Source organism: Pipra filicauda, unplaced genomic scaffold, assembly GCF_003945595.2.
Source record: "Pipra filicauda isolate LSUMZ 115617 unplaced genomic scaffold, ASM394559v2 scaffold5_size6683894_pilon, whole genome shotgun sequence".
Classification (NCBI taxonomy): domain Eukaryota; kingdom Metazoa; phylum Chordata; class Aves; order Passeriformes; family Pipridae; genus Pipra; species Pipra filicauda.
Window position 1 is genome coordinate 1,789,938 of NW_024104754.1, and position 12,369 is coordinate 1,802,306.

The 12,369-nt window shown below is 36.7% G+C and overlaps 1 protein-coding gene across 2 annotated transcripts in view; it reads right to left on the reverse strand.

Moving 5' to 3' along the window:
- The window catches only part of SLC25A12 (solute carrier family 25 member 12), a 45,723-nt gene that overhangs the window by 6,074 nt on the left and 27,280 nt on the right, over positions 1-12,369 (reverse strand). For both annotated transcript variants that reach the window (XM_027733665.2, XM_027733667.2), the window contains 4 exons: positions 11,230-11,314; positions 10,616-10,774; positions 7,412-7,464; positions 7,140-7,220 (listed from right to left, as the gene is read on the reverse strand). In XM_027733665.2, the coding sequence (XP_027589466.1) occupies positions 7,140-7,220; positions 7,412-7,464; positions 10,616-10,774; positions 11,230-11,314 (378 nt within the window). The remainder of the gene's footprint in view (positions 1-7,139; positions 7,221-7,411; positions 7,465-10,615; positions 10,775-11,229; positions 11,315-12,369) is intronic.

Consider the following 12,369-nt stretch of genomic DNA (forward strand, 5'->3'; position numbering starts at 1 on the left):
TTCTGATTCTGCACTTTAACCAAAGACTTTCAAAGAACTGTGTTTCAGGTTTGAGAGGGATTCAGTCTGACAGTTCAGTTTCAGAGACATGTAAACCTATTTAAAACGACAGGTTTAGATTTCTCCCTGGTTTGCTGTAGGTACTACCATTCACTTCTGAAGAAGTATGTGGTTCATCACAAAACAGCTAGATTTTACTAAGCTTCTCCCCCTTTCTCCCTAAGCCACCCTTTTTCATTAAAAAATTAAACCAACTTCCTTAAAATTTATGGCATATAACCACTTGAATACAGCAAACTTTAAAAAGCATTTCTTCCACAATATAAAAGCTCATCTTAATTCTGATCTGTTCCTCTAATGCATCAAATTTCAGTGAAATAACCAAATGCACACCATCTGCAATTAAAACTTTTTACCACTTCCAAGTTGCCCATTTTCACTCAAATTATCAGTCTATATTGATGATCTTAATTTTATTCCCTCACTTCACTTCTCAGAAATAAAACCAAAGCCTACGTTTTTGTGGACATTTATTGCAACCATCAGGAAGATCACTAGAACTCCCAGACCAGCCAAAATGATTCCCATTTTCTCTGTTCCTTGGACGTGCTGCATGGTGTTAACTCAGTTATGTGACACCACTCATGTCCAAAGGCATTCTTCAGCCTCTCTTTACTTCTCATCTCACCTTTTCCTTCCCAGGTCACACACACCCACACATGCAAGATGAGAGGGCTGTCTTGCTAGACAAAGTTCCAATCTAAATACAATTTATAAAATTTGCATCTGGCAAGTTCTGTTAAACAACCTAATTTTTTTTGTTTGTATTGCATTAAGCAGAAAACCAATTTCAAATGTTTAGCATTTCCCTACATGATTTTAAAAAATAATTTTGGTAGATAAAATGTTAAGCAGCATGTTCTGACTATATAATACAATGGTCCACACAAAAAAATTCAAATAACTTTAAATTGCAATACTAGGCTAGAAATTCACTCTTTCTAGACAATTACCAGCTATCTGCCTCTTAAATATACATTATTTGTTTACATGTATATGTGAAATTCCATTTTTCATTTTTAATGTTAAAAATTAGAACATCCTGCAGAGCAGCCAAAATAACTTTTCCTATTTGCCTAACAGCCACCATAGAAACACAAATAGGCCAATTTGTAAACATTTCTATTTTCTACTCGGAATTCAATCTTCCAGCAATTAACATTTTCCTCTCCTAGGTGCACAACTGCCTACCTTTCTGTCAAAATCAGCAACAGCCCTCTTCTGATACAGAAAGGAAAAGAGAAGACTCTTAACACATTTTAATAATTTAGCAGCAACACTAATTATATATACGATGTTACAAATTCTATATAATTAATACAGAATTATGTATTCCAACAATATTAAAATATGGTTTGATTATTGGGTTATTGAGCAAAATAAAACATAAGGAAACCTCTGTGCTTATATTATCAGTAGAAAACCAATTGAAAAGCTCTTTAATTACATCAACACTTTGAACATTGAGTATTTACAGTGTTGACAAACTTCTCAACAGGCAGATTTCTCAAAAAGAGCTGTAACTATCTGGATACCAGTTAAATAGTCCCTATGAGCAACATGTACTTCTAACCGAGTCTTGACTTATCATACTGTTGTACTTGGAGCTCAGCACACTTTTGTGCACAGCAGTGATTTGATTCACATGAAGAGGAGTGCTGTGTTCAGGGGAGTTGCACGAATGAGTTGGGTCCTTCAACATCACAAGTACAGATAAGACAAGCATTGACTTTAATACAGAACATGTAACACAAGAAAACTCACTTTTTCACTGCGTATTTTTTAAAGAATGTATGCAAGGGTTGCTTTTTGTTAGTTTGTGATTTCTTTTTAAGTAAAAGGTGGACTATCTATCTGAGAAATAACATGCGAGGCGGAGGAGAGCGCTGCCTTGGGGAGCAGAAGAGGATGCAGAGGAGAGTGACACAAAGGATCTCCAAATAAAAATGAACTGGAAGCACGCAGGGTTGCAACACAAATCTCCATGCTCCTGTACAAATCACTGGCAATCAGTGTCATTCTTTTTCAAAGTATCTTACTTCAGCTGTCAGCTGTGTATGTTAAATACATGTGCACGTGTACATTCACACAGAGGTATACATTGCACTCCTTGAATTTCTTTTGGAGATGGTGCACTAAATCTAGACTCCCCCCCTCAAAAAAACCTCTCTTCACACATAAATTGCAACAGACACTTTAAAAAAGGTTGACAAATTTGTTTCAGAATGGAGGTTATTCATACACATCAAAAATACCAGTAATAAAAGCTTCTACTTAACCTTAATGTCATGTAAAATAACTCTACAAGGAGCAAATGAAGGAACTAAATCTGACAGCAAAGGTTATGAAAGAAAAGATGTAGTTTGAGATCCCACAGCAAACGCCCCATGACATGCCAAAGGCTGAAGGAAATACACAAATGACCCTGCAACATGAGACCTCTTGCCCTTTCCAATTCCACCCCAGAGGCATATGCTACAAAGGGGGAGAGGCCTATTTCAAGCCCTTCCTTCCTTCCTTCCTTTTTGAACCCACCACATCCTGGACTACAGCTATGTCCCATACAAGCAGCTGAAATAAGATGTTACTTAAACCAGACTTGTTTAAAAACAAAAAAAACCCTTGCACTTCTTTCTCAAGGCAAAGCTGTCATTTTTCATGAACCTACAGTAAGCTTACTGTCTCTTTTATTAAAAACAACCATTTTCTCAAAGATTTTAAATGTCCACAACAGAGATCAAGATAAAGTAGTAAAGTTTAATTCTGCTTCTAACTTTATCTGTTTAAAGTATAATAAAAGAAGCAGAGTATCTTCAGGATTCTGAAGGAAAAGTAGCCTGACAGCTATAATTCTATATTTTTGTGTTCGTTAAACAAAATCATTAACATTTTAAATTATTTTTTCAAAAATAAATATTTGACACATTCCCATTTGCTTGATAAAGCCATATACATGTTTGTTTGTATGTATGTATATATTAATAAATGTATGAAAATTATTTTTACAAGTATACCAAAATATTTAGACTAAATGTTAGATTTAATGTTTATAAAACTTTTAAAATCAGTGGTAAATTTGGACCTCTCAGTGTATGTATGTGCAAACACACACATACACATATCCCAACCCCTAATTATCAACAGATGCATTGCCTACACCTCAGTGAGGGTTCCTAGACCCTTTCTGCCTGGCACTCCACCTCCTCTTCCTCCCTGCAGCATAAAGCAAAAACATCTTTCTGATGCAACACGGTTCATCCATTCGAAATGCTAAGCACCATGCACGTTGCAATGATGGGAGGAATCAATCCATTTCTTCCTGTGTAACTCATAGGAATTACAGCCTAAAATCACAGCATCTCTGTCTCCTGTAACAGTAACTATGAATCATTTACTCAGCATCGGATGAGTAAATCACTTCCCAGGTGGGGATGAGCAGTTGCCCTACAGCACCTTCCCCTCTCCATGTACTCACATGTGCCATGCATGTGAGCTCCTTTGGGAAGCACTGTCCATATCAGGCATGCACTCTCTGCTTCCCAGGCCTCTGGCGGGATAGAGGAAAGCACTGCCAAAGCCGCACTCAGTCTCCCTGCAACTCAAAGCTACCAGGAACTGAAAACTCCAAAGGCAGGAATGCAGGTTAATCACTGAATTGTAATGAAATGTAATTCAATTAATTGCAGTAACAGTAGGGAAAGAGATTGTTTGCTCTGAACATGCATAAATGTGGATAGTCCTGTTGATGATTAACAAACCAGCATACTCTCAGGAAGGTAGGAAGATGGGATATCAGTTTCATCCATCAGGGACCAGAGCCCTTTCATTGACAAGTATGACCTGACTGCTGTAACCGAGCTGCCCCACGTAGCTGCTCTGCTGTTTTCAAATACAGCAACAGCTTGAGAGCAGCTGGGAATATCTGGGCTCTGACAGAGCAGACCCTACACTTCCCAGTGACATTTACACTGCCCAGCAGCCAGCAGGTAGGTTTAATGGAGCACAGGGCACGGGCTGCCTGTGGGAGGTCCCTGCCCTGCAGTAAGGAAGGAAAGACAACCGACAGGCAGCTGACCATATAAACAGGCCACTGCCTGGGAAGGTGTCTTTGCTAACTGCTGTGAGAATCAAGACATTTCCTCTAAATGAAAATGGGAGTTCATTCCACAAGCTTACAGAAGCTGAGAATAATTGAAGCCTGAGAAGTATGATTTTGGCCAAAGAGATACAGTCTCTGGGCATCAGCATTGCTGGATGAGGCCCACGCCTGTGAGCAGCCCCTTTGCTGGACGGTCCAACACTGCTTGCACACACTCCAGAGCTGAGATACTGAACAGCCTAGGCAAGGTCTCTTGAATCACTACTGTCTTAATGTAAAGGTTTCACCTGTCCTCATGTGTGGGTCTTAGAAGACTGCAACACCATTCACAAGTTTTGATACAGCACTGCCATCCAGAGAGGAGAAAATTGCTATGTCTGCTGGAGCCTTTCCCAAGCTGCCTCCACTTCCTCACAAGAATTTTTTTGGTTGCTGTTTGAGGACTGATGTGGTATGTGGTATGCACTGTGTGTTTTTGGACACCTTGCAAGAGGGAAGGCTTCAAAAGCATGGAAGGCCTCTGCTGTAAACTCTAAAATGGCTGCAAATACAACTTGCTCATCTGGCTCATCCACTAGCAGTTCCACAGCAGAAATGATGAAAAACTGCATTATTGCTGTTAATGAGGAGATGGTTCAACACTAAACAGAGGCAACTGACAGTCAGAGACAGTAATAAGTACATCTCTGAGAACTACATACAGATATAATGCTATTTCTTCTGATGTTATGGCAAGGTAAAAAGTATATTTTAAATTTAGCCTATATTTATAGTGCACTATTTGCAAGACATTTAAGTGTTGAACAGTAAAGAAAAGCCGCAAAAAACCAAGTTACCCAAATCCAGATGCTGAAAATAATTTTGGCATGTATGAACCCCAAACAATCCCATAGTAACCCATCATTTTGAACTAACAAAGAGAGAAGGAAGAGAATAAAGGAAAAATGAAAAAGAAAGGTAGCATCGCTCAAACACAAAGCACACAGCCTTGTGTGCCCCTCCACAAGGAAATGGAGAAAGCTTACTCGTGGCACTTCCTTGGATGTAACTGTTGGTTACATCCCATAGCATTTTGTAGAAAAACAGTACAAAATGAACACAAAAAGTGCAAAGATAACACTATTTCAGAGTAAGTCAAAATAAAAAAGAGCTGTCACAATGAGGATTAAAAGGTCCGAGGATAAAAAAGACTAACATCAACTTGGTCCTGCTTCAATGAACTTACACTTTCAGAGTTCTAACTGCATAAGCTTGCCAATAAAGATTCTGGTATTTAGGAAGAAGTGGAATTGCTAAAATGTAACTAAGCAGCAGTACAGACAGAGAAGTCATCAAGTGGTAAGATTATCAGATGATCCAGAGGAAGCTACAAAGAAACACCCCCCAGGTTGCTAAACTGTGGCCAACAGCTCTTCTATAATTTTGTTTAAAATTTTCCCAGATTGAGTGAGATGAATATTATCTTGAAAAAGGAGATGAGAATATCAGCTAAGACAGTCAGCTAGAACAAAGTGTTGTGTTTGGACAGATTACAAATCCGCTCAGCTTCACAGAAACATCCAAATTTCTGAAAGCTTATCTGAAATTCAGTTTCTCCCCAATTTTTGCATGTTCACTACAGTCAGACAATGAAGTTACTTTGAAAAAGAAGTACCTACCACGAAGTGGAAAAGCCTCTAATGTAGATTGAATTTAATACTATATATTTCAGTATATTATATATTTCAGTACAAAATAATGTAAAATAATAGAATTATCTGATGTTTGTTTTTAATTAGGAATTTAAACACAACACAGAGAAAAACACTAATGAATTATATTAGCTTCTGTTATAAATGACCTGTATGTGCTTTCTCTGTTACTGAGCTTTCTAGAAAAAGGTTAGTCTTCTGCTAGCTACACATTATAGCTGCTTTCTCACATTTCTCAGAAAATAAACTTTGTACACTGACAGGTGAAGACTCAACCATGTACCAGGCTGTCAAATTCAATCAGGCAGAACTATAAGCAGCCTCCCTTCAGGGCTGTTTCTTTGAATTAAAAGTTTGCAGAGGTCAACAACCTTTCTGCCCCAGGTTTTGTTGTAAGCTGAGGAGGTTTTATACCAGCCTGTCAGCCTACTCAACTGGAAGTTATTAGTGTTCTCTGCTACAAAAGAAACCTGTCTCAAGCCTTAAACATTTTATAGGGTTAAGAACTGTAGGAGAATCCCACAAATGAAATTAGCCAATGTGCAAAACCAAAAGAAATCTATCATCAATAGCAATTCGAATCACTTACAGATTGCTAAAACATCCACTGAATTTCAACCCTCAATCTAAACAAAAACACAGCATGTTTTTTAACTGTATTTAGACGAGGGATGTAATTAGCATCTGGAGTAACACAGCTACATTTTATACAAAGTCATTTAAATGGACAATTCACTTATACCTGTTACCTGAAAGGCAAGGCTACATCATTCATTTTTTCCACATTTTCGCAAACAGAAAAAAAATTCACATATAGCAAGTTAGAAAGGGTATTTCTTTTCCTTCTTAAAATATTCAGCAAGAAAAGGATTTTTTAAAACCATTCTAGCCACCTCCACCCCTGCCCCCAAAGGAAACTCAATCGTGTCTATAATCCATTCTCAAGGAATATCTGTATCTTCCCAAACAAATGATGAACAGCAACCAAGTAGAACATATGGAAAGGGAGAATAGGCACCCTCTCTTTAGCCTTTGTGAATAAAACCACTGCTGAAACTGTTACATACTGGGCCAAAAGAAGTGGTTTAAGCATGTAATTCCAAGGAAACTTAACTCAGAAGTACGCAAAACTTTCCAAACAGAAAAAATACTTGTTTTAGTACTTGTGACTGGGAGAAAAAAGAACACTCCTGTTCAAATTGACAAAGCACACTCATTAACTGTCATTCCAACTATTCTGCACATGACTGAGAATCAATTTTTCCTAGGAATACAGGACAGATACTTACACAGCCTCCAGCAAGGACCTCTGCAGGGAACGGAATGGAACCATCTTTCGTAGTAAATTTGTCTCTGACAAAATCATTAACCTAATAAAGATACAATATATTACACACTATTTTGAGTTATTTTTCCTCCTTATTAATAAATATCAAGTACATCTGTATACATATATATTAGAGTGCTTGTAAGTGGTCATCTTGCACACATTTTAGGAAATAAATCCTGTGCATGTTAACAAACAAAAGGATGCCAAGGAGAAAAAAAAAAAGATACGTACAGTTAGCTTAATAGCCTTTTCTGGAGCAACACCTATCAGCTGTGGTAACAAGCCTATAGAAACAAAGACATCATAAGGCAACATTATCTTCCTAATAGAGAAATTAGTATTTTATAAGTGCTGTACAGAAATGCCTTTCTGCACAGGGGATATCCTTTGCGGTGGATGGCATTCAAGCACGAGATGCTGCCAGAGCACTGCATATTCATACCAGTACAATTTTATATTACAATTTCTGTTGAAAATGATAAAGAAAAGGGTGACCAGATCTGCCTTCCTCAACTAAGTCAAGCCTGCTACTGCTGCTGTACAGAAGGAAAAAAAAAGTGTAAAGACCAAACATACACCTTGGATATGCCTACTACATAATAGTTTGTTCGACTTTTTTAGCCCCTTAACATCATTTTCCCATGCAAAGGCTTGCAATGACTTTTTAAAATAGGAGAGTAATTGTGAGATATACACATAACTATGATAAATTATCAAATCACTTCTACCTGACTCACTAATCTGAGTTTTCTGAAGGCTCCAGTCAACTAAGGATATGAAGGATTTTCCCCTTTTGGTTCAACATGGTAGCATGAACTTCTTCAAACCCTACTCATATTAAGCATTTTTTATCTCACTAAGAGGAAGTATTAGTGGATAGAAACTGATTTTGACAAGGCCCTTGCTCCTGGAAAATAGCTATTATCAAAATGAAATGTCATTTGACAAAAGCACACACACTTTTCTAAGAACTAATAGATTTAGGAAAAAATCAGTAGATGGCAGTCTTAACTTCCTAACATACCACATTATAACTACATCTGCTATTTTTAAATCCATTTTCTCCACGGTCATTTTGGCATATGCATAGACTATAAACTCAAAAGGCTTATTTTTATTAGATGTGGTCACTTCCTAAAGTTATTCCATAATTATGGAATATCATTTTGTCAAAAGTGTTTGCCAGTTAACTAGTAAAAAATCCCACAGCAACAAAACCTTCTTGATGCAGCTTTCCACTATTCATTAAGTAAAAAGAATCATAGCTAAAAATTAATTTTAAATGTTCAAAATTCCCAAAATACTCAGCCTGCAGAATTTTTATACTACTTTCTTAAAAGGAAGCTCAGAACAAACGTACCTAAATAGAAAGTGCAGTAGTTAATGTATGCAGTGTAGTGTTTTCTTCCAAAGTAGCACTTTCTGTGTGATTTCCAGACTTACTATGCTGAGGAAAGGTAGTTATTAAATACAAAGAAAGGCTGACAATAACAAATAGAAATGGTGCCCTCCCAGTCTGAATCTCTGATCTACCACAAAAAGACAACCCACTTCAGCAATGTCTACACTTAAAAAACCCAAAACTACCAGACAAAAAACCACAAGACAATCCCTCCACTCCCTTTCATGCTGAATTCACTGGGCACACACATTTGGTGTGCCAGAGAACCTGGGACCTGATGGTCTAGTGAGGGACTTTAGAAGATACTTCATTAGTTCCAAAGTTGGATGCCAGGACTCAAAAGCATCTTAATTTCCTCGACCAAAAATAATAAGTTTTTTAAAATTATGACATTTCCAGTATGCATTGAGTTCTATCTTTTAAACTGCAGTAAACAACTACTGTAGACTACCATTATATTACAGTATGTATGTATAGTTATATTACAGTACAATTAGGAGAATCCAGCTCAGGAAAGTAAGAACCATAAATGTTTCTGCTGAAACAGACCATCTAATTCTATGCATCCAAAATCTTAGCAACATGCTGACCATTAACTGTAACATTTTCAAAACAACTACATGAACTTCTTACACTAAACTATCTTAAAGACAATTACTAAACAGACTACAAAAAGTTTAGCAAACTGACATTCTTTCAAACAAGTGCATTTTTTCTTTAGTGTAAAGCACTGCTTTCAACTCATCAATGGAATCATCATTAGTTTCAAAGTATTTGAGAAAGGTTAGGAAACCAAATTAAAAATAATTAATGATCAGTTTTAGATGCTCCTGTGCAAAAATGAGCAGGGGGGCAAGAGAAAGAAAACAGTACTGTAGAACAGCACTATAGAAATAGTCTCATAGATGTAACTCAAAGACTATTTGCTTTTGTGAAAGATTCAGCAACAAAAAAGGAAAACAATTTACCAGTAAGATGTAATTTACAGAGACTACAGATATTTCATTAACCTTTCATCAACTTATTCCTCCATTTACTCACTTTCATAGCAAAATCCTGCAAGACTACAAAACACTCTTTAGCCAGAACCCACAGGCTTTCACATGTACTTAGATACTGTCCTTTACAAAGCAAAATGCTGAGACCATCACAGAAGTGAGTGACTTTGCTCCAACCAAAAAAAAAAAAAGGTGTGCCAATTAATAAGTACCTTACTGAGCCTTAATTGTGAACTTCATTAAGTTCTGTGAAATTACAATTAAAAATAGAGATTCAACCAAACATCTATTTCAGAGAACTGGCAAGCATGTACCCTGTATGTAAGTCACCTTACCAATGTGATAAAAACTCTTTCAGAATCTTCTAAGCTAAAACAAGATATTAGATAACTTCCAGTCTAACTGATAAGGAACTGAATTCTTAACCTGTATTTTAGAGTTTTATTCTTTTTTTAAATTACAATTTTTCGAGTTCCACTGTTGATATTTTAATAGAGCAAAATAATTCAACAGCAGGATGCAATTTTTGTTCATGGGATAAAATCATAAAACAAGTCCCACTACCTGCAAAAGAATGAGGCATAAGATCTGGCATCCAGTTTACAGGTTCATTTCAAAATGACTGTCTTTTGTCTCTTAAGAAAGAAATATTTGCAGTAAAATGGATGTTTATTCCTCAGATGATAATCCACTCCCAATGTTTGACTCGAGCCAAAAGTTGCAATCATCAATTTGTCCACAATCAGGTCTACAACACTTACACCCAAAAAATTAGGACTTTAAACAACTTAAGCAGCAAGGAGTAAGTCAGTAACAACAACAAAAAAATGCCCAGTTTTTCCCAGCAATTATTTATGATGAAGGGTGCTCAATGGAAGATGAATATTGAGCTCTGAAATGAAAGCAAAATTGTACATGAAATCAAGTATCCTGATTTTCCCATAGGAAACTAGCTGTTGAGGTATCAGAAAAAAGGGAGAGGGGACAGAAAATTACGAACTTGATATATGTACACCTTTTTTTTTATTCACTTACCTCTGTAAAGACCAAAAAAGCCTTCAAAACGCAAAACCTTTTTAAAGCAGTCGAAGCTGTTTTTATACATCAACTCTCCTACGACTGAACCCGTGGAGCGCTGATTCTGCATACGAGTTTTCACCAGGTCTATGGGATACACTGCAGTAGCACCAACAGCTGTAAGAAAGCATTTGGAGTATTATTTCTGCAACATCATTGTTGGTGTGGTATGTAATTACTGTGATGATTTTCTACAGCATTTATTTAAACACAAAGAAGACATAAGCTGGTAAGATATGTTGGAAGCAAGAAAGAGCAATACCGAAGGTCTAGAAAAAAAGTCTCAAGGAGAATGGATCACACTATTAAATAAAAACGGTGTGTAGAATGAAGAAAACCAATCTGAATCACAAATAAGGAAATTTGTTACTGGAGTAGAGTTTCAAAGGACTGTGGAGGGATTCTAGAACCCAAGTGATAAGGAAAGAAAGGGAACAGCACAATCAAAACAGTTCCATTATCCAATTTTTCACATGTATAACCAAGGAATGCACCTCAGATGAGATCAAATAGTCTGGTGAAAGTGTTAAACTAACCCAAGCTTGAAAACAGAAAGCAGAAATATTACTCACCTCCAGCAATTGAGCCCAAAGTGAACCTGTAAGCTGACTCAGCTACCTGGAGCCAAATAGGTCTGCCTAATTGTCCAAAAGATTGCTGTGTGAGGAGAAAAAAAAAACCAACTTGAAAATCTGCATGGGAAAACATGGCTTTTATAATGTCACAGAAAGAACCTGATAAAAATTGGTAGCTTTATGTTAAGGAGGAAGAAAAAAATAAATTACTTTATTACACCTAATGAATGAACCATATTTTTCAAACACTCCTTTTAGAAAATATTCTTCCTTTCATATTCCTGGTTGTGCCAAAACCAGCACACTAGTAACAACTATGGTCAAGAAAAAGAGACAGAAACTCAAAACAACTTTGCTATTTTCCATTCCATTGCCGTTGAATTTGTAAGGCACGGAACTCTGTTTTGACCCAAAATATCTCGAAAGGAATTCAGTATCTCACAGACAGGGTCTATCGGCACAGGACATACTTTAAGATTACATATACATTAATATATAGCATAAATATGACATTTCATGTTTTCAAAAGAAACAGAAATTATTCCCCAAAGAATTCTCCACAAGACTTTTTCAGGCAGTTGTTAATTTACAGATACAATATTGACCTCACTCATTTCAATGACATATACTACTATAAATCTATTAGTGTTCTAAATAGATACAAGTCTGCACAGAAAGTATCTGCAGACTCATAATCATATTATTAGATGGCTGTTAGAAACAAGGTAACTGATAAACAAGATGGAAGTGTTCACAAACTTGTACTATAAAGTATGCAAGACGGGCCAAATTTTCTTCCAACCATAAACAAGATGATTATTTATATTATGCAGTATAATTTGTCCGGGCCATATAAGGGGCCAAGATATTAACTGTTAAATTCCATATTAAAGCAGACACAAAAGTCTGATTCCCAAACATAAGCCTGTTTTTCTTAAAAGTACCCTGTATTGTTAGCAGATGTGCTCCTGACAGCACAGCTGGAATGTCTACAGAACCCAGACTGCCACAGGAGGCTTTGCTCTGAGGCATATTAGGAATTCTTCACAAGGATTATCACTGGCACACTTCCCAGCTAACTCACCAAGGCTACTGATCTAAGGTACGTTCAGCGCTCTGAAGCTCTGAGAAGTGAAA